This window comes from Salvia splendens, chromosome 6 (genome assembly GCF_004379255.2).
Source record: "Salvia splendens isolate huo1 chromosome 6, SspV2, whole genome shotgun sequence".
NCBI lineage: Eukaryota > Viridiplantae > Streptophyta > Magnoliopsida > Lamiales > Lamiaceae > Salvia > Salvia splendens.
In genome coordinates, this window is record NC_056037.1 from 4,907,909 (window position 1) to 4,933,491 (window position 25,583).

General features: G+C 40.4%; 6 protein-coding genes across 13 annotated transcripts; 2 read left to right on the plus strand and 4 right to left on the minus strand.

The window, feature by feature from the left end:
• Positions 1-528: 528 nt before the first annotated feature.
• On the minus strand, positions 529-4,984 carry LOC121809857 (common plant regulatory factor 1-like). Of its 4 annotated transcripts, none has more exons than XM_042210681.1 (12): positions 4,810-4,983; positions 3,588-3,716; positions 3,093-3,137; positions 2,898-2,993; positions 2,720-2,800; positions 2,445-2,608; positions 2,230-2,281; positions 2,073-2,121; positions 1,680-1,882; positions 1,529-1,606; positions 1,300-1,425; positions 529-1,218 (listed from the first exon to the last, which is right to left on the minus strand). In XM_042210681.1, exons 1-12 carry the CDS (start codon positions 4,885-4,887, stop codon positions 979-981), a joined length of 1,341 nt encoding a protein of 446 aa, XP_042066615.1. In that variant the 5' UTR covers positions 4,888-4,983; the 3' UTR covers positions 529-978. The 4 variants fall into 4 exon arrangements, with proteins under 4 accessions (XP_042066615.1, XP_042066616.1, XP_042066614.1 ...); XM_042210682.1 differs by having other exon boundaries at positions 1,680-1,885; positions 3,588-3,680; positions 4,810-4,981; XM_042210680.1 differs by having other exon boundaries at positions 1,680-1,885; positions 4,810-4,981.
• Positions 4,985-12,105: 7,121 nt separating this feature from the next.
• On the plus strand, positions 12,106-13,764 carry LOC121806696 (protein CURVATURE THYLAKOID 1A, chloroplastic-like). The gene is made up of 5 exons (XM_042206819.1): positions 12,106-12,356; positions 12,929-13,023; positions 13,104-13,211; positions 13,332-13,403; positions 13,500-13,764. The coding sequence occupies exons 1-5, from the start codon at positions 12,197-12,199 to the stop codon at positions 13,563-13,565; spliced, it is 501 nt and encodes a 166-aa protein (XP_042062753.1). The 5' UTR covers positions 12,106-12,196; the 3' UTR covers positions 13,566-13,764.
• LOC121806698 (protein CURVATURE THYLAKOID 1A, chloroplastic-like) lies at positions 13,738-14,540 on the plus strand. The gene is made up of 3 exons (XM_042206821.1): positions 13,738-13,983; positions 14,104-14,175; positions 14,272-14,540. Exons 1-3 carry the CDS (start codon positions 13,738-13,740, stop codon positions 14,335-14,337), a joined length of 384 nt encoding a protein of 127 aa, XP_042062755.1. The 3' UTR covers positions 14,338-14,540.
• Positions 14,541-14,565: 25 nt separating this feature from the next.
• Positions 14,566-16,278, minus strand: LOC121806697 (eukaryotic translation initiation factor 1A-like). The gene is made up of 2 exons (XM_042206820.1): positions 15,883-16,278; positions 14,566-14,926 (listed from the first exon to the last, which is right to left on the minus strand). Exons 1-2 carry the CDS (start codon positions 16,135-16,137, stop codon positions 14,744-14,746), a joined length of 438 nt encoding a protein of 145 aa, XP_042062754.1. The 5' UTR covers positions 16,138-16,278; the 3' UTR covers positions 14,566-14,743.
• A 117-nt stretch (positions 16,279-16,395) lies between these two features.
• LOC121806695 (uncharacterized protein At5g41620-like) lies at positions 16,396-19,732 on the minus strand. Of its 2 annotated transcripts, XM_042206817.1 has the most exons (3): positions 19,178-19,732; positions 18,052-18,147; positions 16,396-17,947 (listed from the first exon to the last, which is right to left on the minus strand). In XM_042206817.1, the coding sequence occupies exons 1-3, from the start codon at positions 19,514-19,516 to the stop codon at positions 16,559-16,561; spliced, it is 1,824 nt and encodes a 607-aa protein (XP_042062751.1). In that variant the 5' UTR covers positions 19,517-19,732; the 3' UTR covers positions 16,396-16,558. The 2 variants fall into 2 exon arrangements, with proteins under 2 accessions (XP_042062751.1, XP_042062752.1); XM_042206818.1 differs by lacking the exon at positions 18,052-18,147.
• Positions 19,733-22,173: 2,441 nt separating this feature from the next.
• LOC121807131 (F-box/kelch-repeat protein At3g61590-like) lies at positions 22,174-24,820 on the minus strand. Of its 4 annotated transcripts, none has more exons than XM_042207327.1 (2): positions 24,440-24,820; positions 22,174-23,618 (listed from the first exon to the last, which is right to left on the minus strand). In XM_042207327.1, exon 2 carries the CDS (start codon positions 23,606-23,608, stop codon positions 22,391-22,393), a length of 1,218 nt encoding a protein of 405 aa, XP_042063261.1. In that variant the 5' UTR covers positions 23,609-23,618; positions 24,440-24,820; the 3' UTR covers positions 22,174-22,390. The 4 variants fall into 4 exon arrangements, with proteins under 4 accessions (XP_042063261.1, XP_042063264.1, XP_042063260.1 ...); XM_042207330.1 differs by having other exon boundaries at positions 22,174-23,558; positions 24,428-24,820; XM_042207326.1 differs by having other exon boundaries at positions 22,174-23,616; positions 24,428-24,820.
• Positions 24,821-25,583: the final 763 nt, after the last annotated feature.

Below are 25,583 nucleotides of genomic sequence, written 5' to 3' on the forward strand. Positions count from 1 at the left end.
ATGGTTTAAAGTCGCTATAAAAACAAATTTTGAGTTTGCTTGAATTATTTGCAAAGAAAAAGGAAAAGTTACACTGGAGAAGAAAATTTAGAATTCGTTGAAATTATTAATGGGAAACTAAGTAATTAATTTAATATTTTGCTAAATAAAGTAAAAGTTTTAAAGAAATCCATAAATTTCAAATAAATCGTACAATTTTAAAAAGTTATTACGAGGTAATTATATCAGTAGACAATAAACTGACATTTTATTATTTGGACACATTTTACAAGGAAGGTTTGAATATAATAATAGTAATTGTTTTAGTACTTAGTGGAGCACATTTTTAGGCAAATCATCTTCTTCCTCCCCATCTCGATAGCCATTAATATATTTCATGCTCTGCACTTTATTATTTCTTGATTGTTCAGCCCCTTGTTACATACAATTTCTGATAATTTAGTCTTAAAAAACATCAGTTTGGTAAGAGCTGAAGATAAGTTTTAAAAATTTTAGCAATAGAAAAAATAAAAAATAAAAAATAAAAAATAAAAAATAAAAATTTGGGTAAAGGCTTAAGCCTACCCTCCTTAAAATGAAAATACCCCATATTTTTATTTACACATCATCTCCTTCACTCGGTCGAAGTCGAAGGGCCTCAAATTATCGCAATCATCTCTAAAAATCAAATGCATTATACCCTATCAACTATCAGAGGTAGTTTTGTTGAGATAAAATCAGTTGCAATGAAACTACACTTGCGGGGCTCTTTTACCAATACTTGCCACACACTATTACAGTTGTTAGAGGTAGTTTTCGACGGTATTATGCGAAAAGTTACCGTATCGGCTTAAGTCAAGGAGGGATGGAAGCTGAGTTGGAGCGTCAACCGGCAACAACAGCATCAGTCCTGGGACTACTGTCAAGAAGCTGACGGAGTTTAGCTAAAAGTTACCGGATCGGCTCAAGTCAAGGAGGGATGGAAGCTGAGTTGGAGCGTCAACCGGTAACAACAGCATCAGTCCTGGGACTACTGTCAAGAAGCTGACGGAGTTTAGCTCCATGACGGCTACTGTTGTCATATGAATCGCTACTGTCCTCATTTCTATTGTCAGATGAATCCGAGTTGTTAACTCTGGCAAGCAGGTTCACAGTGCTCACTGGTTTCAGCCTCGGGTCATCAATATTGTGAAGATTTGCCTCCTCTCTCTGACCTAATTGAGTTTCTTTTAGTTTCTCCTACAAATTCCGGTCATTTATGAGATTGAAAAAATATCGACAGCTGACAAGAAAGTAAAGAAATCTCGCGTGTCAACCTACTATTAGTGCAGCATTTTCAAGCTTTAGTTTCCCAGAGCTTTCCATTAATTCATGTATCCTGGATTTGAGGGTCATGTTCTCAGAAGTTAGTGCTTCAACTTTGACAGCTAGTTCTTCAGTCTCAGCCTGTGTCAAAGAAAGACGACCACTTAACAAAAGAGGTGATAAGGAACTCAATATCTTACGAGGAAATCACTAGATTAATGTAATCTTTTGTGGTGAGTCGTACCTGTTTCCTCAGTCTTGATCGTCTTGCTGATTCCCGGTTGGACTGTTTCCTCCTCTCTCTTTTCAACTCTCTTTCATTCTGCAACCAGCTATTATGATGAGAAATAGCATAAGAGAAGTTGCATGCAACTGAAGAAAGTTGATGAGCACACCTGCATCCAGTTGTCATTTGGAATCGAGTGGAGTGGAACACTAGCTGGGCTAGAAATTGCACTTGGGGAAGGTTCCTTGACTTCCAATGTGACGTTCACAGCTTTCACTGGCTTATTAGCAGGAGGAATCACATCCATCATCTTCCCAGAAGCTTGGCTAACATCGACAAGAGGAGCTAAACTGCTTTTAGGAGCCTTCCCATCTTCTGATTAAAAGCATCAAATACAAGAGATCAAATCAAAATAAACTAACACATTATAGCAGGTTTAGCAAATAGATTTGGTATGCTCGTGCATTTTGTGGTTGAAAGCTGCGAGGCTCACAGGCTTGACATACTCAAAATATGTACAATTAGCTCTGTACATTAACAATGATGACGAAAAAAGCTTTACCTTTCTTCGGAGATCCTTGTCCATTTCTCTTCTTTCCATTCTGATTAGCCTGCAAACGAAACAGAATAAAATTATAAGCAATGCATTTAAGACAACACGCAACTAGTATCTAATAAAAGAACAGGAAAACTCTCATCTAGTAAGATAGATCCCTTACCTGGCCGGGTGCAACTGCATTACTTCCATCACTGGAACCACCAGTCTCATCGCTGTCCATATAACCAAATTTGAGCATTTTAGGCAATACATTAATCCAAATAATCAGAAAACCATAAAAATGCATTCCTTGATTTCAACTACAGAATTATGCCCTATGATAAGTAGTACTACTGAGTAATTTAAGGTACATTGCTGCCCTTGAACTCCACAAACCTGTCTGTTGACTGTCTTTGCTCAGTTCCATTTTCAGTACCATCACCATTTCCATTGCATATTGATATAGCAAGCCCATCAAATTCTTTCAATTTCTTCACAACGACTCCATCTGTATTCCCTGATGACTTGGCTGGCGTTTCCACGCTCATAGCAGTACCAGCCTACACGTAAAAGCACATACAGAGTATATGTTAATTACATTGTAATGCTAACAAACAATTTATCAGTAGAAGCTTCAAAGGGAGTAGACCTCTTGTTTGCCTAAAGCTTACCATAGGAACTCCGGGATGTGCGTAAACTCCTCCATGAGCATAGAAAGCAGCATATGGTGCTCCATAAGGAGGGATCATCGACTGAGAAAACCAATTCGGTGTTGTGAGCTTTATACATATTCCAAACACACTAGTGTATGATATAAGACCAATTCAATTCTTAGAGAAACCGCAATACATGTGGTGGGCCCCACATATAGGGGGGTGGTGCATGCAGAGAAGCTACAGCCGAGTTCATATATGGTGGAACAGCAAATCGGGGACCATAGTAAGCCTGATAGATAAACATTCACAATAACCATTAGAAAATAGCTTGATTATTTTTTCTATTGCACCTGTTTTTTTGTGTACATGAAAATTGGTGAAGACTAACCTGCATTGCTGCCCAGTCAGGATACATATGCATGTTATTCTGATCCTGCCAATTGGAAACCAATTTAAACCTCCTCAGGAAAAAGAAAACAGCAAATAAACCTAGCTGGCTCGAGCATATCTATATAGAATGCATTGATCCTTCTTTATACAAGCATTGCAAGACGGCTGCAGCTATAAATGAACACTAAGAAAATTACAACAATAACAGTTACTCCCTCCGTCCCGCTTAAGATGACACGTTTTCCTTTTTAGTTTGTCCCAACTAAGACGAAACATTTCCTTTTTAAGAAACTTTCTCTCTTCCATTAATACACCCGACTACTTTTTCTTACTCCTATTAAAATATTCATCTTCCTTTATCTCTCTATTTTAATACTTACACCTACCTTTTCTCTTTCCAATTAAACACTTTAACCAACAACTCCTAAAATCCCGTGCCGGCCAAGGAATGTGTCATCTTAGCCGGGACGGAGGGAGTACTATATATACTCACCACTGCAGGTGGAGTTGATATTTCCAGCTTGGTACCCTTCCCTTCTTCACTGTTTCCCATGATGTGTTCGGGAACGACTCTTGATACTCCGCCCAGTAATGGTCGAGTAATATAACAAGATTCAATAGGCTGCCATAATAGAAAAAATTTAGCTAATATCACAAATCAAAATGATTGACCTACACATCCACTACAGAGTTGACCATAATGCCGGAGGATCAAGTAAAGCACATTTGTTCAAAAAAACAAAAAAGTACAAAATATCTAAGACATTGAGCTAATGTTATCGAACTAAGAACACACCGAGATCAGTTACCCAGCAGTGATACAATCATGCAGAATGCTGAATCATGAAAGTTAAAGGAAGATAATAAAAGTAAAGACTTGACAATAATTTTCCAGTACTTTATGCAAGATAACAAAGTCAATGTGGAAAAACACAAGTGCCTATTAATGCCACGAAATTGTAAAAAGCATAAGGTAATGACTTTATAATAGATTATTTCTTGATATATTACATTTTCAATCAACACTTTACACTCGTACACAATTTTGGAAACATAGTGAATTATGAGGAACCAAAATTGGTGGTATACTGTTTTTAAGTTCAATTCCGAAATTCCTAAAGTAGTTCTGAAACAGAGTCAGTGTAAAGTGGTAACTAATCGGTTTGGTATGACTTAACCACCAAAGTTCCAAAGGGGAAGAAAATCCAGGGGCTTAGCCGTCCTTTTAATCATCCCATCCATCCCGAACTGTAGCAAAATAAACTACCGACTGCAGTCCAAGCACCAAAAGGGTGTGAAATGACAAATCTACCCTCTAACACCAAAATTCCATAACTGAAAGTGTGAAATCATGAAAAACTCATCTACACGGCAATTTAGCCACCTGAGATTTTCAAAATTTAACATACAGATGAAAGCTCGAGTTCTAGTAAACATGTGCTACAGCTATTCCATAATCCTTACTTATATTCACCAGAAATACCAAATTCAACAGGTTATATCATTCAACTATTTCTCTTTGAAAATTCAGCAGATTTAACTATTCCAAGTAACCATGTAAACACGAGAAATAAATTCCAAGATCAATATTCACACATAAACGCGCTCCAACCAGAAAACAACAAGATAAAATTCAGTGCGACAGCTAGCATAGAATAGAACCGCAAATTAGATAAAATTTCAGCTGAGTCGAAAAAACTCAGGATTGAATGTACCTGGAAAAATGTAAATTCGGAGTTTTGGAGGCGAAATGTGATTTGGACAGCTAGTTTATGCTTGCAAAATGATAGCATTCAGTTCTCTCTCAACAGATGTGTTTTGGCACAGTGAAGTTTTAGAGAGAGAAAGGGAAAGCAGGAAGAGAAAAAGAGAGGAGGGAAGGCCAAGCAAACAAGCCACGTCACGCAAAACGTGTCTCTGTACAAAAATATTGTGATTAAATGTGAAACGAGATGATATTTTCATTTAATTCGCCATTTCCATTATTCCGTGGTGCATTTTCACGTATATTAGTTTATTTTTTTATTATTTAATTTATGCAGAAGCATACATCGAAAAGATCTGTCGATAAATTTTTATTGTATACCAATTAGCACAAAATTTAATTTTTATTAATTTAATTTATGCAGAAGCATACATTCGAAATTGACAGTTTTTCGTTTTAGATTAGTAAACAAGGATATTATTGGATTTTCCCATATTTATTTTAGTATTCCAAATGAGTTGAATATTTTCCCTAACTCATGAATGGAAAAGTTAAATATTATTAAATTTGCTTATAGTCCAGAATAGCTTGTAATAGTATTCAAGATTTCCAATTTTTTATGTAGTTTGTAGATTATTAGAGCATCTCCAATAACCGGCGTCACCACCGCGACGCCGATTTTTCGCCGACGCCGGTTTGACGTCGAACCATTGGAACCGGCGTCGGCGAAATCGGCGTCAAAATCGGCGTCGCCATGCCGATTCCCGCGCTGACGCCGGTTCCGACGCCGATCCTCACGGGCGCCATTGTGCGTCCCGGATCGGCGCCAAACCGGCGTCGGATTTAAATTTTTTTTTTGTTTTTCGAAAACACTATATATACGCGCGTTGAACCTCATTTTCATTCGCACCACTTGTTTTAACGAGTATTCTCTCTACCTTACTTTCTGTTCAAGATCAATTTAAGAAATGAGTAATGCCAGTGGTAGTGGTGGGGATGCGGATGAGTACGAGCGTATGATGAACGAAGAGCTAGATGCATATACGAGCCGTGAGGTTGATCGATGGATGCAGAGTTATATGCAGCCGGCGGCACCTCGCCCACGACCAGTTGTCCACCGTCGACAAGTGGTGCATCGTGATCATGAAGCTGCACATCAGCGCCTGTTCACAGATTACTTCGCAGAGGAGCCGCGTTTTGACGCCAACCATTTCAGGCGTCGTTTTAGGATAAGGCGGGACTTATTTATGCGTATTGTTAACGCATTGGAGCAGCGATATCTGTATTTCCGCTTCAGGCACGATGCGGCTGGCAGACCCGGCCACACCCCTATTCAAAAGTGCACTGCGGCAATCAGGCAGTTGGCCTACGGCACCGCGGCAGACATGTGGGACGAATACCTCCACATCGGTGAGACGACTGCCATCGAATGTATGAAGTATTTATGCCAGGGCGTGATCGAAGTATTCGGTGATCAGTATCTCCGAAAGCCTACCCCCGAAGATTGCCGAAATCTGCTGCGGATGCACGGGGATCAGCACGGGTTCCCGGGAATGCTAGGCAGCATAGATTGTATGCATTGGGAATGGAAGAACTGTCCCGCTGCCTGGAAGGGGTTTTACACGACCGGCTACAAGGGAAAAAATCCCACGATGATCCTCGAGGCCGTGGCTGATTACCGGTTGTGGATTTGGCATGCGTATTTTGGGATAGCCGGTTCGAACAACGACCTAAACGTCCTCAACTCGTCGCCCCTTTTCAACGAGCAGTGCCAGGGCATCGGTCCGGCCATCAGTTTTGTCGCCAACGGCAACCAGCATGATATGGGCTACTACTTGGCGGATGGGATATACCCTAGGTGGCCCGTCTTTGTGAAGACGATCCGGTGCGCATCAGATCCGAAGAAGGCCTACTTTGCGACGCGGCAGGAGTCGGCGCGAAAGGACGTGGAGCGCGCATTTGGTGTGCTTCAAGCTCGATGGGCTGCAGTTAAGGGACCAACGCGTTTGTGGCATGTCGACTGCATTGCTGATATAATGTACGCCTGTATTATCATGCACAACATGATCGTCGAAGATGAAGGTGTACAACTGACTGATTGGGCCACCGACGATAATGAAGCAGGTCCAAGCCACAGCGTCACCACCGCCAACGTACGAGGTGGGGTACCGCACGATGAAGAAGCCCTCCTCCAAGCACATGTCGACATGCATCAGACGGAGGCTCATATTCGACTGCAAAAGAATTTAGTTGAAGAGTTGTGGGCGCGGAGGATTGCAAGGCGTTAGTTTTTATGCAAATTTATGTACTTTTTTTAATGTAATTTTTTTAATTATTGTACTTTTTTTTAAAAATTAATGTACTTTTTAAATTTTAATATTATTATTCGAATTTTCCGTATTTGTCTCGTAAATTAAATTCCGTATGTTGATACGAGTGTAAATTAAATTATATAATTGTTATTAGTGATGTGGATAGGTAGTGTGAAGGCTATGTGAGAGCTATTTGATGTCCAGTTGATGTGGCAAGCTGATGTGGCAGGAGAATTGTAGTGATGATGATGTGGCAGTGTGAAGGCTATTTGAGGGCTATTTGACGTCCTAACCTATTGGAGATGCTCTTAAAATTGCGGGATATAATTACCGCATAACATGCTTTGCTGGCGAATTGACACGTGTTACAAGTAATTAAGTAATTATGATATTTATAATTGTTTTTTATACGTATGGGGGCTGGTGGGTGTTCGTTGAGCTGGCACTCAAAATAATGGGGAGGCAGTAAAATATAAGTATATTCAAAGTTCATATCCAGCCGTACACGGGTGCGCTGGAGATAGATCAACGGAGGGCGTTGCTACAACCACGCACATGTTGGTGACGTGTTCACTCGACCTTTCTCCTTGGCCAATTTAACTGGATTTCATGGATCCTTTGGAATCCGGAGGATTGGGGCCACCGCCTCCTACCTTCCATATTAGTATTACTCCCTCTATCGTTAAATAATACTCCCTCCGTCCCCTAATAAGAGTAGCTCTTTGACCGGACACAAGTTTTAAGAAATGTAGAGAAAAGTTGGTTGAAAAAGTTAGTAGATTGTAGGACCCACATTTTTATATTGGTTTTATAATAAAATGTTAGTGGAGTGAGTTAGTGGAATGTGGGGCATACTACCATTTATGGTAAAAATGAAGAGTAACTCTTAATGGAGGACGGCCAAAAATAGAAATTAGCGACTCTTATTCGGGGACGGAGGTAGTATGCACTATTTCATTTTTTATTTTTTTCATTTAATTTTAAAATGTATGAATATTTTAATTTTAAAAATTTTCTTCTGTTTAATGAGGTATGACTCATTTTTACTAAAAATAATTAAAAAAACTTTTTTTCTGTATCTCTTATTTTAACAATAATGCTTTAAAATTCGTGCTGAACTTAAAGTTCATACTCTCTGTGGACAAAGTGAAGTAGGATGCACTGTTTGGTAGAAATAGATACTCTCACCCCGATACAGAAAGACTGTTTCACCCTCGCCTTTTTACTAGTGATGGATGAGCGACTCTTTTCGTGTGTTTATTTATCCTTGAAGTGATTAAGAGTGTCCACTATGGAGTGGACGCGGCTATAGCCGCGAGGGTGGGCGGTCGGCGGGCGGACTATAGTGGCGAGGTTGTCCGCCCCGGGGGCGGACGCGGCAGACGTGGCGAGAGACGGCGGACGTGCGATCACCGGGTGAGGGGCGAGGACGCGGCGGGGGGACATAGCCGCGCCTATAGGCGCGGCGACTATAGTGCGGACATCCGCCGCGGCCTGCGGTCAAATTTTTTTTTTCCCCCTCTATAAATACCACTCCACACCACTTATTTTTCACCATTTTTACAAAATCCATCCGCCACCTTTACAGCGGAATCTGAGTCGTTCCGCATTTGGAGATTACAGACCCAACCTAGATGCGCTTCACCAGCCGCGTCCGGGTTCCCCTTTCCAAGCCAGTCAATCTCCGTTCACCGAAGCAGATCAAGACGCATTTGATACTATGATGGGTCTGCTCAGTTCCGGCATCCCAGATACGCCGGCAGCACGGGTGGAAACGCCTGTTCTGACCCGAGGAGGTAGCGGCAGTCGGGGCGGAGGCGGCAGTCGTGGCACCGGCCACGTCGGTGGGCGCACGGGCAGTGGGGCCGGCATTCCGAGTGGCGAGGGCAGTGGCACTGGCGGTAGCGGTGGCTCTGGTTCTGGTTCTGGGTCCAACCGGGGCAAGCCATACACCAAAGACGAGAGCATTGCCGTAGGCACGCCGATTTTTTACGGACGCCGATGCTGACGCCGAACCATTGCAGCCGGCGTCAGCGAAACCGGCGCGCCTACGCCGATTCTTGGACTGACGTCGATTCTGACGCCGACTCTCACGGCGCCATTGTAGGCTCCGAATCGGCGTCAGAATTTTATTTTTTTTAAAATTTTTCGAAACACTATATATACGCGCTTTGGACGTCATTTTCATTCGCACAACTTGTATTAACGAGTACTCTCTCTATCTTAATTTCTGGACAAGATCAACAATAAGAAATGGAGAACAACTACGAAGGTACTCCAGTGACGACCGGGTCTCAGACTCCCCCGGCTCCCGTGGGAGGTGGTTGGCCTCCGATGACCGGGTACTACAACATGTACCTGTGGCAGCAAATGATGCCACCGATGGTCGCCGGGTGAAGTTTGCCGGCTTGGCAGGGGGTACCGCCGATGCAACCCTCTATGCAGATGATGCCGGGGTAGGCACCTGGGATGCAGCCACCGGCGCAGCAGATGATGCCACCGCCGCAGGGGACGCCCGGGGGGAAAACGTCTATCAGCCGGCTTTTGATTTTTCCACCGGTTCTTCGCACACATCGACCCCAACGGATGCACAGTACACGCCGTTTGAGAGCTTCTCCTTAGAGGAGTTGGGTTTTGATATTAACGAGGTTCCGGAAACCCCCATTCCAAGCCGGGGAGTAGGGCGGGGTCAGAGCGCCCCTAAGAAGAAGGGCAAGACTAAGAAGATCGGCGAGTCGTCGCAGCCGGTTGAGGATAGCGGGGTCCGGAGGAAGTGGACGGACCCGGAGAACGTTGCGCTGGCCAAGGTGTGGGTGAGTGTCTGCAATGATCCTCTCGTTTCGAACAACCAGAGGATCGTCAACTTGTGGGCCAAGGTAGCCGCAGCCTACAAGGCATTTTGCCCTGAAGGGAGACCGCGCACCGGGGAGGAGTGCCGGAAATGCTGAGACCGAATCAGGTCTGCCGTCTCTCGATTTTCGGGTTTGTACGCCAACGCCCTCCGCATGCGGACCAGTGGCCAAACAGAGGAGGACTGCAGGAGGATTGTGGAGAGAACCTACCCGGATCCCGGGAAGTACTACGACTTCACCTACTGGACCTCCTACCTTGTGCTCCACGAGTCGGAGAAATTTCGGGCAGGTGTCGAGGCTGGCTGGCCGAAGAAGCAGAAACTGAACTATACCGGTAAGTATAGCGGAAGCAACGGTGGTTCCCACGACCTCCCCGAGACGGCCCAGGAGTTCCCGACCCCTCGTTCATTCGGTCGCCGACCTCGCCCGGTTGGCCAAAGGCAGGCGCAACGAGAAGCGAGGGGGGCACCCCGAGTTCCCAGGAGGTCCAGTCGGCATCCCCCCTCGGCAGGTCCATCGATGAGCTCAAATTCTTCGCGCGTCAACAAACGTGCGCTCAAATGGTGAAGACCTTAGCCGTCTTCCGTACGGCGGTAGACCCCGAGGAGAAGACTTTTCTCGCTTATTGCTCCGGAGCATGCGTGAAGAATTGGCGGGGTTTCAGAGGGATACCAGCGGGAGTAGCGACGGAGGCGGCGGCGGCGACGACGAAGGGTTGGGCGACGACGGAGGCGAGGACGGCGGCGAGGAGTGATTTTTTATGTTTTTTTTGTACTTTTAAATTTTTGTATTTTTTAAAAATTAATGTACTTTTTTATAAATTATTGTACTTTTTTATAACTTTTAATATTATTATTCAATTTTCCTGTATTTGTCTCGTAAATTAAATTTCGTATGTTGCCACGATTGTAAATTAAATTATATAATTGTTATTAGTGATGTGGATAGGCTATGAGAGGGCTATGGGAGAGCTATTGCATGTCCAGTTGCATGTCCAGATGATGTGGCATAAGGATTTTAGTGTAAATAATGTGGCAGTGGGAAGGCTATGGAAGGGCTATTGCATGTCCAGAATCATTGGAGATGCTCTTAGAATTGAGATGAGAAAACTGCAGGTGGAGGACGTGGCGGAGTAGGAATCGTTGGAATTGGATGACGTGTCCCATATCTTGGAATAGTGAGACCACTGCATATGATTTTGTCTCCATACATGGTTGACGTGGACTTCAACGGAAATATGCCCATGATCTAATGCTTACTCATTATGTAGTCATTAATTTCGATTTACCTGAATTTCTGCCTATTAATAATTCGTGTAAATGCTCTTTTCTAAAAGGACAAAAAAATGCTTTGTGCTTATTTTTTCTTTTTTCAAAATTGTAATCAATAATTATTCTTCGTTTATGTCGTGGCTGTTGTTACTCTACTTCCCACCTATTATTAGTTGAGAGGGGAACATTGTATCGTTGTGTTTCATCGTTAAAATACAAAATTTCAATTTATAGAAGTATTGGTGGAATTTAATGAGAGAAATTATGTATATTTTACCAATAAAGACACTTTGTATACCTTTCCTTCTAAAGTATCAGTAATTTCGAGTGATGTTGTACTCATTTGTTTATCATAGACACTATTAATCTTTTGCAATTACACTTACACAGAGGAATTTCTATTTCAATAGCTCACAAGCCCTAATTTTAGCTCAACAGTTAATGGGCTTTCAGCTGGTTCGGCCCAATTGTTACACTTCGATCAACCCCAAGAATATGAGTTGGATTAGTGGCTTTGGTTTAATTCACTTCCTCTTATATCCTATATTTTGTGTGTGAACACATATGTATATTAGTATATAGGAGAAAGATATACAAAGTGTATTCAACTTAAAGAAAATTATTAGCTAGATGTTATAATTAGCGGGGTTACGATTGTGTTAATTATTAGTATTAAAAAAAATCACACATTTCAAAATTTGTAATGAAAGATGTTAATTATCAAATTCATTTACCATATTATCAAGATAGGAAACCAACCAATCAGAAAGCTTGAATTATCCACGTGTCAGCCAATGGAGCCATGTCAACATTGACCCCTGAAAATTGTTGTGGATATCCCTAAAAATTTCATTTTCCATAAAATCTTTGGAGATAAAGAAAGAGAGGCTTAGCAATAATAGCAAAAGCCACCATTTTCATAGCATTTGCCGAAATCACACTTCCTTGAGCTTTAGCCCAAAATGGCAGCGGCAGCGGCAGCAGCAGCAGCAGCAGCTTCCACTTCCATGGCGGCCACCCCTATCTTGCTCCACCGCCTCCCCGCCGCCAGACCCGCCGCCGTCTTCTGCCCCTTGCCCCAACGTCCTACCCTTTCCGCCACTCCCTTCAAGCTACACAAAGGTCCAATCTTTATCATTATTGTGCTCTGACCTGTTGTAGAATTGGGAGTTTTAGTTTTACTCTGTATTTATTATTGACTGTCTTTTGATAGTACAGTTATATACTTGGATTCTTGAATAATATTGTTACAACAAATAAAATTCGTTTTTTAAATTATGTTATAAATTTTGTATAATGTGCAATTGTGCAAGGTTAGTATATGTCGAAAAGGTTTCTTGAAAATGTTCATGGAATTCACTGATTAAACACAGTGTAGTCTTTTGGCTCTCTTTGAATCAATCAACTTTGTTGTACATTGTATATGAATGTGTGTGTGGTTATTCCAACCTTACCAATTGTAGTTGTAGGTCTTGATGCATCAGAAACTCCACTTACTACTTTTGCATTGTTGTTTTTGATGCACCACGACCTGCAAACTTTTCGACTTCTCCCGGAGTTACAAGATATAGGGAGAGGAACCACTACTTGCAATGTACTTTTCAATGTGATGACTGACTTGCTCTGAATATATTCAATGGAGTTTTCACTTGATATAATTATTGCTGAAATTGGGGTACTGCCATTGTAAACAGAGTCTAGGAGGTCTTCCCAGCTCCTCGTCAAGGCATCTTCGTCAGAGGAGAGCTCTCTTGATACCAATGAATTGTTCAATGACCTCAAAGAAAAGGTTGATAACACACTATCCCAACAATTCTTCAATACTTGATGCTTCTGGCCTCTGACTGTTTGATGATGATTCTTGATCAGTGGGATGCTGTTGAAAACAAAACTACTGTGATTTTGTATGGTGGTGGATCAATTGTTGCAATTTGGTTAACTTCCACAGTTGTTGGGGCAATTAACAGGGTTCCATTGGTAGGTTCTACTAGGAAAACATGTAGTTGCACCATTTTTCTATGTTGGTTCTTTTCTCATGGTTAATTTATCTCCCTTTTGACCAACACGTCACTTGTTTCTATGAATACTCGTCATCAGCTTCCCAAGATCATGGAGTTGGTCGGGCTTGGATACACTGTGTGGTTTGTGTACCGTTACCTGCTCTTCAAGGTACGCTACCCAATCAATCCTCTCAAAATACATTTATATAAGTTGTATTCTCTGGTAATTGATGCTTAGCTTATATGGAATGTTTCGCTCATGCAGTCAAGTAGAAAGGAACTGTCAGAAGAGATAGAATCAATAAAAAAGAAGCTTTCTGGAACTGATTAGAAGCTTGCAGTGTTTACATTCATCTCAGCCTCAGACCAGTTACATCTTAATATATATATATATATATGCATGTCAAAATATTTATATATCCTGTATCACAGATCAGAGATCTGGTGTTGTAATATAGAATAGGACATATGTATGCATTTTTCACTTCGTCATATTCTAATAAATGGCTTCTATTTTTACTTGTGTTGAATTTGATTCTGAAATGAGAGACAATGTGGATTATATATCTCACTATTATTGCATCAACCACAAAAACAGTACAGAGAAATCCACACAAATTCTCATCAAACCACATAGTAGACAACAATCCTCTAACTTAGTACTTAGAATAATGCAAAATGGTGGTGGATCAATTGTTGCAATTTGGTTAACTTCCACAGTTGTTGGGGCAATTAACAGGGTTCCATTGGTAGGTTCTACTAGGAAAACATGTAGTTGCACCATTTTTCTATGTTGGTTCTTTTCTCATGGTTAATTTATCTCCCTTTTGACCAACACGTCACTTGTTTCTATGAATACTCGTCATCAGCTTCCCAAGATCATGGAGTTGGTCGGGCTTGGATACACTGTGTGGTTTGTGTACCGTTACCTGCTCTTCAAGGTACGCTACCCAATCAATCCTCTCAAAATACATTTATATAAGTTGTATTCTCTGGTAATTGATGCTTAGCTTATATGGAATGTTTCGCTCATGCAGTCAAGTAGAAAGGAACTGTCAGAAGAGATAGAATCAATAAAAAAGAAGCTTTCTGGAACTGATTAGAAGCTTGCAGTGTTTACATTCATCTCAGCCTCAGACCAGTTACATCTTAATATATATATATATATATATATGCATGTCAAAATATTTATATATCCTGTATCACAGATCAGAGATCTGGTGTTGTAATATAGAATAGGACATATGTATGCATTTTTCACTTCGTCATATTCTAATAAATGGCTTCTATTTTTACTTGTGTTGAATTTGATTCTGAAATGAGAGACAATGTGGATTATATATCTCACTATTATTGCATCAACCACAAAAACAGTACAGAGAAATCCACACAAATTCTCATCAAACCACATAGTAGACAACAATCCTCTAACTTAGTACTTAGAATAATGCAAAATGCTACCTTAGAAAGAAAAATAAAATAGATAGGATTACAATTCTCAGAAGCTCTTTAGAGTTTGTCTATGTCTTCGTCCTCGAATTCAATGTAATCATCACCAGGGCCATCGTCCTCCTCATCAAGTCCTCCAGCAATACCCTCATTGAGCCTCGTGTTCTCGGGCAGTTCGCCATAGGCCTTCAGCAACCTGGCTTCATCTGGCATGTACTTGAGGATCACATCGGCCTTGTCATCCTAGTAGCAACGAAAAAGAGGTTAGATGAGCATATCGAGCCCAGCTTACAAAGATTAAACCAAATACGGCCAACTATAAACACACAAGCAGGCAGTAAAAGCAAGAATATGATAAACAAGCATCAGGATGCAGTCTTAATTTCTAATCGCCTCTTTACCACTCAATCCATCTAGAATTTATAGTACTGGAAATTTGGGTAAATAGAGATAGACATCTTTCAAAAGCAGAGGCTTTAGCAAGCAAGCAACACTAGATGATGGAGCTAATACGAAAAAACAAGCATAATTGCATTCTTATTCTTTGAATCCTCCTCCACTTCTCCATCCAACTCCACAAAACTAGAACCAAACAAATGGAGGGGTAATCAACACCGAGGCCTACACATGAAAATAAAGCTTACAAATTCCCCATGACTATAGAATAATATCAATGAAAAAGAAGCATCTTTTGACTCTCTACCAAGTCTCCATCTAAATCCACAAACATAGAATCAAACACTATAACAAAAGGAATAAACGCGAAAGACTCCTTCATGGGCCATAAATATACTGAGAATTCATGGATACAAAAATAAATAATCAGTAAGTAAGAAAAAGAACATAAACACTAACTTTCCACGCTACTTTCATAAAACAGTCTTCCTCTAAGATCGTCAGAATTCAACAGAAAACTTACAATTAAAAGGTGAACATCCAAAGTTCAAGAGTAAAACAAATCTCCCCTCCATTTAACAAGAGCTAAAACATGAATTGAAAACTTGGCAGATAAACTGAACGAATAAATTTTGACAGCACAATGATCAATAACAGTAATAAAAACTTCAAACCGAAACCTAACACGTACAGCTGAGACAACTAATTTAATCAACAGATGATAAAATCATCCAAATTACAAGACGCCCCACAGCTCAAGATCAAGAAATAAAATAAAAAAAGATTGAAATTTGCAGCAGTACCTGATAATCGCGGAGACCGACGAGGATAATATCGCCGGCGGCGATCCAAACCTTCTTGTGCATCTTCCCCCGGATGTGACAGAGGCGCTTGACGCCGTCGATGCAGGTGGCCTCGCAGCGGCCGTTTCCGAGCATGCGCATGACCTGCGCATATTCCTGCCCGTCTTCCTTGAAAACCAATTCTCTCTTCTCGTCGTCGGCTTCGTTCTTCCCTCTCTTCCGGTTTTTGCCTCCCTTCCCCTTGTTCTTCGGCATGTCGGCAAAGTTAAAACCTTAGATCCGACGGCTAATTGCTTCTCCTCTTTCGGTAATTTCTCTCCCTCGTTATCCGTGTGCTCAATTCTTCCAAAGCGAGAAGGTTTATACTTTATAGAGAGAGAAACGGTGTACGTACAAGGAAAGAGAGAGCGACGCTTTCAAGTCAAGGGATATGGTGTATATTATGGGCCTTGGGCTTTCGAATTAGCCCAATCTATTTTTTACTGCAGATACTGATTTTTTATGCAAATTTTATTTTTAAAAAGAAACAACTAAAATTACAGAACTCTTTATACGTACATTATTACAGAGAACAGAGTTAACTGATATCAAAATTGTCAAAATGATTTCTTCATGACTAAAAGGGAAGGGCCCTCCTTAATCTACATAGTTGCTGAATCTACAAATGTGGCATTTTTCAGTCAACTTTCGACAAACCCTTGGTAGAACGAGACTGCTGCCCTTCTAGCCTTGCTTCCATCAGCTTCGCCTTCAACGTGTTCGGTCTTGCACTGTTTTCCCATCTCCCACACGACTCGGAGATCTCGGGATCTCCCGCTGATACCTCAGACTTCCACTTTCTGGATGGGTCAACGCGATGCCCAAGACTCATATCAGCATCAGTTGTTCTTGTCCTTCCTTCCCGAGCACATCGTTGCAACATCTCGCCTTTCTTAGGCATCAGGTGATGACTCGTGTCATATGAGTTCCTGTTTCTGGTTTTCGTTGATCCCTCGTTCACTTGTTGGTGATGCTTCTCATCGTCTAGCTGAACATGGGAGCAGGACGGATCCGATGATCCCCTCCGTGAATGTTGCTTCTCATTGCCTGGTCTTGGTCCCATTGTTTCCTTGTTACGACCATCAGAGGCTGTTTCCTCATTCGCTTGCTTCAAACTATACCCTCTAGAAAGATGGGGACGATGGCTGGTCATTCCAATAGAGTCGTCTTCATCGTTCACTCGCCAAGGAGCGCTTGCAGGCTCGTTCAAATGAAAAGACTCCAGAGAATGTGCAAGTGCACGGCTCTGAGATGGCGTCTTTGTGGACACATCAACATTAGTCCCAGAATGATCGGATTGTTTCTCTCGAAGAAAGGATTCAATCTCGAGGCATAACTTGTCCAAAGCAGATTGTTGTAATGAAACGTTGCTAGCATCTGCTAGCTTCATCTGCGCTCGTCCATCCAACCAGGCTTCAGAAGTGTGAAGAATTAATCGGTCATTTTGTTCCCTTCCAATCTGATCCTTGCCACATTTTTGTTTAACGAGGCGTACTTCTTGCTCATAATCTCTTATCCCTTTGGCAAACTCATCACAGAGATCTTCTAGCAGCATCCGTGCTTTCCTCTCCCGATCAAGTTCTCTCAAGACATTAGAGAACGATGACTTCATCTGCGAGAGCTCCTTAGCCAGCTTGTGATGACGACTCTCTGAATGTCTTCTTAATTTCAGTTCATCCTCTAGCTTGTCTTCGACTAACTTCACTGTATCCTTGATACGTTGTTGTTCTTTCTTTCGAGCAACTTTGTACTGTGTCATTTGCCCCATTAAATGATCGATTTCACTCTGATCTCTTTTCTTCTCTTGCATCAGTTCTTGATTTCGTGCCTGGGTTTGCTCCAGTTCCCTCTTCAGAGCTCTTACCAACGACATGTCCAATGCATGCTTTTCTTCGAGGCTCCAAATTTTATTTAGCACTTTAAGCAACTCCGTGGATGTTTTGAGGCTATAACTCGACTCTCCAAATTTTCCATTTGACACTGCAGGGCTTGATGGACTAACTGCAGATCTACGCGGAAGAGCCATCTGCAAGTAACAATAAATTAACCAATCATCATGAAAACCAAAGCAAGAGCAACAAAATGCAGTTTCCTTTTCAATCTATATAATTAGTATACAATCAAAACCACCTCCATTGAGCTAGAGCAGCTGGCAGGGGACAGAGGTCGATTATCCTGCGCCAGCGAAGATGTGAGCTGCTTCCTAAAACTAATACCGCCCGTCTCCTGTGGAAATAGAGAGAAACTGTTAAGGGCTTTCCCCCCTTAACAAGATTTCGACGTCGACGAGAGATCGACGGCGAGGAATTAACACTGGACGTCTCGAGCTTTCCCCGAGATCAGCTCCAACTAGGGTTTGTGCGAGAAAGATAAAGACGTAAATAAGTGAAATTTGATTTTTTTCATTCCTTCAATTCATAAATTACTCCCTTTTATATTCTAAGGACCCTAGATGATTCGACTCTTTTTTGCGATCTGGGAAAGAATCACCAACAAAACCCGGAAAGGAGCTTATTGGGCTCGACTCAAAATAATAATAAAAAGAATCCATAATGTAAATAAAATAACGGAAAATAAATACTAAAATAATTAATACTAATCTATCCTAACTAAAGAAGCATGCTGCGTCACCGAGACACAAAGTCTCCATATCGCACAATCGGCTTTGGCTGCCTCCTGGGCCGTTCACTGATCCTAGGCGCCTCCGAGGGTCGTGCCTCTTCCTCTGCTGTCGCGAAGTCTGCGGCAGCCTCCGTCACGCGAGGCTCCTCTGCTGTCTGTTCTTCGGTCGGGGCTGAGGTTGTCTCCGTATCAGAAACAATCAGTATAGGGGCTACAATCACAAGTTCTAAGATTGGATGTAACCTCAAGCTCCAAACTAGGATCAAAACAGTGAAAGATGTGTCAAGGCTTCTAAGTTGAAGGAGATCGAAGCAAGAGAGGTTCCCGGATTTTCAAACACATACACAAGTTTGCAGAAGCAACCATAAACCCAAGTGGATTACAGAGGAAGACAGAGAGCAAGTTCAACCATTAAGCATAAACAAAATGGGGTCCCAATTGTTGCAAAAGTAGAATAGGGATAAAACAACATAAAGAGTGCAAAATTGTGGCCCCATAGTTGTAATGTTTGTATCTATATTAATGGAGTAGTATTTTTTTCATCAAGAAATAAGATAAAACAAACAAGCCCCAAAAAAAGCAACATTTCCAGTAGAAATCAACCAAGAAAACAACAAGGTTTCAAGAATTTGACCTGCTTTGACGGTGATGCTGCCTCATCCAAATCTTGCAATGTGTGATTGGTCAAAATAGGCCCATTTTTGTTGACGTGGGCGACTCGGTGATTGAGCTGGGGCTCCATCTCCCACAGATTGGCACCCAATTTCCGAGCAGAGAGTGTGTCCGAATTTGGGGAAAAGTTGGATTCTGGAATTAGGGTTCCATCAGATTGAAGTAAGCCGAATTTCCACGTGGGAGATGGAGTGGATTTTCCCTCTCTTTTCCCTATCGAAATACCGCGCTTCAGCTTTTCCACCATTAATTCACCCCTTTCCCTCTCCTCTCCCTCCTTTACCTTTTCCTCCCTCTTCATTTCCTCTCTCGCTCTCTCTACGAATTATTGGTACTAGACGGCGGCGACATTTCTTCGTCACACGCACACGCTGTGACTGACAAAAGCACACGCGCTGATCACTGTTTCTCTCTTTGTCTTGATGTACGTAAATATGCAGCTGCTTTTGAGCTCAATCCTCTCTCTCTCTCTCTCTCTCTCTCTCTCATGTGATTAACGCTTTATTGCAGCAACACTCTTGGGGAAATTTGCTGCCTTTATTGAAACGCTTTGAATGCATGCGATGGCTACGGATGAGCAAAGCAATTTAGGGTGGGGTTGATCCTAACCATGGCTAACATCTTCAGCTGCACGTAATCTGATGGGACATTTATCGGCAATTTTGGCCCTTTTTGGGAAGAACAATTTCTGAGGTTGTGTAAGAAAATGTTGGCGACTCGACACGTTTGTTTTGCTTTGTCTTGGTTCAGAAAATTTCGGCTTTATCTCATGCTTCTATTGTTTGATTTAATCTAGGTTTTCGATGATAGAGTACTCAAATTTATCGATTAATTATTTGTATTTTTTTCTTTTTTTACTGGATTTTGTAATAACATAATTTTTGGCCTAATTAAATTATAGGAGTACTTGATTATTCCGTACTTGATTAATCTGTAATTCGAGTAGGGCTGATCTGGAATTCGATAGGCTAGTCCGATGGGTTGGACCTAAATGTAATATTATATATTATTAATCCGTTTTGTTTGACAATTGATTTAACACCCGGTGATAATTTTTATAAAATATGCTTTGAAATATAATGACATGTAATTGTTTTTAATTTTGGTTTTGCAAATCTTAAATTAGATGTGCAATGACCCAATCTATCATAATCTATTCTTTATATGATTATGTTAAATCATTTAATAACTCAAGATTTATTAAACGCCATATTTATGCTATGTCATATATTTTAAGCTATTAGTATTTATTCATTTCTGAGTTTAAACATATAGTATCTTAATTAAATGTCTTATATTTTATAAATATGACTATTTTTCATTATTGTGCATTTTATTTTATCGTTAGCCACCCGATCAGTCTGTTGGGCTAGTCCGAAATTCAAACATTTAGGATTAAGACTGAAAACTTCTAACCCGATAAAATTCTAGTCCTATTAACCTGCACCCCGAATAGGATTGATTAGAAATCCACTAGGTTGTCCTAATTAACATCCCTACTTTTCACTTGACATTAGTACATGATTTATGCATGTTGTGAAAATATTTTTCTTTCAAATACAAATTTAAATTTAAAAATAAATTAAAAATTCAAGAAACTATGATTCCTTTGAACTTTAGTTAGGTCATTCTTAAAGAACTACTACAAGCGAAAAATTCAAAATTCAATGCGCGGTGAGGTAGAACACGTGTAGAATGATTAAGGTAGCTAAAACAATGATAAAATTAAGTGAGATGGTATGTTATAAACTTTTGTAGTAAGGTAAGGCGTGGTGAACTTTTGTCGAAACCAAAAAATTTGCATGTAAATATAGCAGTGTGGTCCATATGCTAGATCACATATAGATAGGTAGATATTGGGTGATTAATGTGTCACTCCTCCACGCCTCCAATATTTAATACTACGAGACTTATAAATTCAAGGTTTGTTCTTTTCCTCATTTTGTATTTTGTTCACAAAACCATCAACATATTTTGAACTTCAATTCGGGTTCTCACTTATTTGTATATGCTTTTGTGTAAATGCATCATAAATTCTGAAATTATATTATTCAAGTGGGTAGTTCAGGTCATTCTCGATTGTAACATGTGACAAGTGATAGTTTATAGATAAAACAAAAGAATTAGGAATTAACTAATATCCCAATGTACAAATATAGGGGTTATTATAAATTTATCATTTATTTCATTTGAATCCTTTATTAAATGGGCTAATAGCCGAGAGATATACCAACTATAGGCCAATTCAAATATTTACAAATCAACTTTGAATGTAGTGAAAAAATATAGTATAAACTTTTAGTGTGTAGTCAATTTTTCCTCGATCAAATATTATTGCAAAATAACACCATGTGTGGTATGCCCAGTTACATTCATAAATAAGGCGGAGATGATATGATAAAATTAGGTTCAACACATCAAAATGATGTTGTTTTGATGATTGATTATGTGAATTTTTTTAATACCATGTAATTTGGAATTTTTATGTATTTTATGACAAAATGACACTGTTTCGATCTGTTTATACATTCTAACTTGGCACCTTAGAATTTAATTTTGGTGAAATTCAATTTTATAGGACTGGCTACACACTAAAACTTTTATCTATTTTCGGCTATTTACATTATAAAATGACCAAACTTAAAAATACAAAAAAATTGCTAAACTTTCAAGAAAATCTGTGAAAATGGCACAAGTTTAAAATGGAGTCAACCCCAGTTAAGAAGTTGTTGGGCCCATTTAAAACTAGCCCAATTTGGAGCTCGATTGGAAATGGTCAATTAAATTACCATAAAATGGAGTGAGTGAGTGAGTGAGAGAGAGAATTGGTGAGGACTGCCTGCAGCCCCATGTGCAGTGAATGGTTGAACAACACTCTGATAGTGTGATACACCATCCATACCCGATAATGTACTACTTCCCATTAATAGGTGAAACACAGCAGGGGGGAAAAAGAAATGAAAACAGATCATTCTTCAATCTAGATTAAGGACAGCAGCAGTGGAAAAAAAATACAGACAATAATGTTGACATTTTCACCAATTGTGAATTCAATATCTGTGAATGTAAAGAATAATGATCTTGGCATGGACATTTTAAACATAGCATTCACCTAAGCATATTTTGAACTTACAGAAACAATGGCTGCTTCATGTCGAATTGGATTAGATATCGATTAGGGCGCGATTTCAAGTCTTGGTTCGAAGCAGAAGCCGGTGAAGAGCTGAAGGGGGAACCTCTTGATCACAGGGCATTTCTGAGACCACTTCCACTGCTTCTGGTTGAAATCGAAGACAAGAAGCGTGGGCGCCCCGTAACTCTGAATGTATACGAGATCGCCCGTCCCACTGCTGGCAAAGACGTCGTCTAACTCCCCAAAGCCTTGGAAGTATTTATGGGGCATCCGGGCTATCTCCTGCCACTCTCTCCCTGTCAGAAGCCAGATCCCGATACCTTTAATGATGCCCGGGCGATCGTGCTTTCCGATGCCTCCAACCATCACGAGCTTTTCGTTCAGGTTCATCAAGCGGCCGCATGTGAGAGAACACGGCACTGGGATGAAACTCCTCATTAGGAGGCCATAAGGCGACCGGCTTCTGAGGTTATACATGATAAGGCCATGGCGGTTGTCGGGACCACCGCCTCCGGTGGAGTAGATCAAGAAGTATAATACCCCGTCACATATCACACTCTCGTCACCGGCTCTCCACCCTGTTAAAACCTCTGTCAGATCCGTCAGCCACTCCCTCGTTTCTGAATCGTAGAGATGGATGGAGAGATCCCACTGCACGAAGTTCTCAGGGACCTGCTTGGATTTGACAATCGATACGTTGTAACTTTGAGTCACTCTGTTGACAGAGACCGATAAAGCACTGTAGTCTGGAAATTTAGGGCCAGGAGGCTCATCAAGCCCCTTGCAACATTTGGTGATCGGGTTGCATACATACAGCTCGCTCCTGCTATCATTGTCCATGAAGCAAACTAGTCCGCTTGATGAAGCAACGAACCAGTTGGATTTCTCAATGCAGGGGAGGTCGATACCATACCACTTTCGGAGAATGGGGTCGTATGCATAACCAATTGGTTCGTCAGAGCTCGTGAACATGAAGTACCAAGGCTTGTGTAACAATGCATGAGAATTGTTCCAAAGAAACCTCTTTGATGTCACTATCTCGTGCCATCTTTTGCACACGCAACCCGCCCTGAAGATGCTAGCAATAGGGAGACAGGATAATATCCGTTCCAGTAGATCATCGGGAAGAACTAGATCCATAGAAACCGCATTAACGTCCCTGTCGGTTTCTTCATTGAGATCCGAGAATGAATCAAATCCCACAGTGCCACTGTCGACATTGTCAATACAATGACTAACCCATGAGATTTCCTCCTCCATCGTTGAGACTACGGAATAAATTTTCGATAAGCAAATACACAAGAACGTTTATAACTTTGCAATAGGTACAAGAAACAAAGAACCAATAACATGAATGATATCTCACTTCACGCCAACATCTTCTCACAAGATACTAGATTTGAATTAATTTGAATAACCAATGAAATGAAAAAGCTCTTTCAACTATCACAAGAAACATATAAGGAGTATTTCCATAGATTCCAAAATGTGTGAGAAGGATTGAACCAACAAAAACTATAAAATCCTTGTTCAGAGCAAAGATTAAAGAGATTACCTTAGCAAAACTGAAGATCTAAAACAAGAGAGATAAAATGTAGATATACAACAAAAAGCAGCAATAAATAGATTTGAGTTGAAAAGCTTCCAAACAAGTACACATCACATATCATAGGTGATATACAAAAAGATGAAATCCAGCCACTCAATAAAGAGGCAAAGAATATAGAGAGGGGAAAAGAGATTAAGAAGAGAGGCTGTAGACCCTTAGCCCTTTGGGCTAAACACACCAATGAGATTGCATTAATTACTATTCATTTAACAAACGTCTACTTCAAGAATTTCACACCAAACCTTGAAAATTTTGCATTCTCTAAAAAATGAACCAATGTTACCAAACACCCTATATCAGCAGCAATAAGGGAAAATTACCAAACACCCCATACCAATACAAACAAATCGTCAAACTATGAAGAAAAGCAATAGCTTGCACAGACAGATCTCAGAGCAAGCTCAAAATCCCATCTGAAAAAACAACAAAAAGATAGGATTTTTTTCGCATAAAACATCCAAAGATTGTACCTTTATGAGAAGGGTCACACCAAGAACCTCAAAACCCTCCAGATTCGCCACGAAACAGAGAGTTATTAAATGTCCCTAAATTCCAATATATATTGGTAAGTTGTATTCACCAATGTCACATATATAACCTGGCAGGGAGAGAGAGAGAGAGAGAGAGAGAGAGAGAGTATTTTTATGTTCAAATCAAATGAAGTAGACGAAACGACAGGAATGGATGAATGAAGGAGAAGGGCGCATTTTTTTGGTTTTGTTGACATAGACAAAAGTGAGTTTCACTGAAGTGTTGAAGTGTTTTTGAAGGAATTTTTTGATCGATCCAGGGTTTTTAATGGATGACAGTGAAACCCAAAATTATGCAGTAGCATATAAAAATTAGCAAAATGGAAAATTGTGGGTAGCTTTTTTCATGTTTTTTGGTCAAAAATTATAAATTTATAATGGTTATCTTCTATACTATCGCCTTCCATTTTGCTTCCTTGAATTCGTTTTTTTCGCTTATTACTTTTTTGCCTACCCTCGGGACTGAGGTAATTATGTAAATAGTTAATCGTATTATTATTATTATTATATACAGTAAATATCATCAAAATTACTCGGTTCAGACACCAAATATGCGTCTCCAATAATTAAATAAATGTATGCATCAAATATCGTCTAATTTACTCTTTTTATTCTTAGTTGTTGTAGAATAAATATACAATCTGAAAACGATTATATAATTGAAAATGAAGGGAGAAAAGGAAAAATGAAAAAAATGAAGTAAATATTAGGTCATGGCCTCATGGGGTACGGACTTTTTGATCATTTGAAGATTCATTTCTTCTAGGGGTGGGTCGATACGATATATCGTATCGAAAACGTTGTATCGTATATCGTATCGAAAATATCGATATGAAAGAATTTCATATCGTTATCGTATCGAAAGTTTCGATATATCGAATTTCGATATATCGAACTTTCGATATGGAGGATATCTATATCGTTATCGTATCGATATTTCGATATATCGTACCGAAATTCGATATATCGAAAATATCGATATATATCGTATATTCGATATATATCGTATATTCGATATAAACGATATATCGTACCGAAATTCGATATATCGTACCGAAATTCGATATATCAAAAATATCGATATTGTATATTCGAT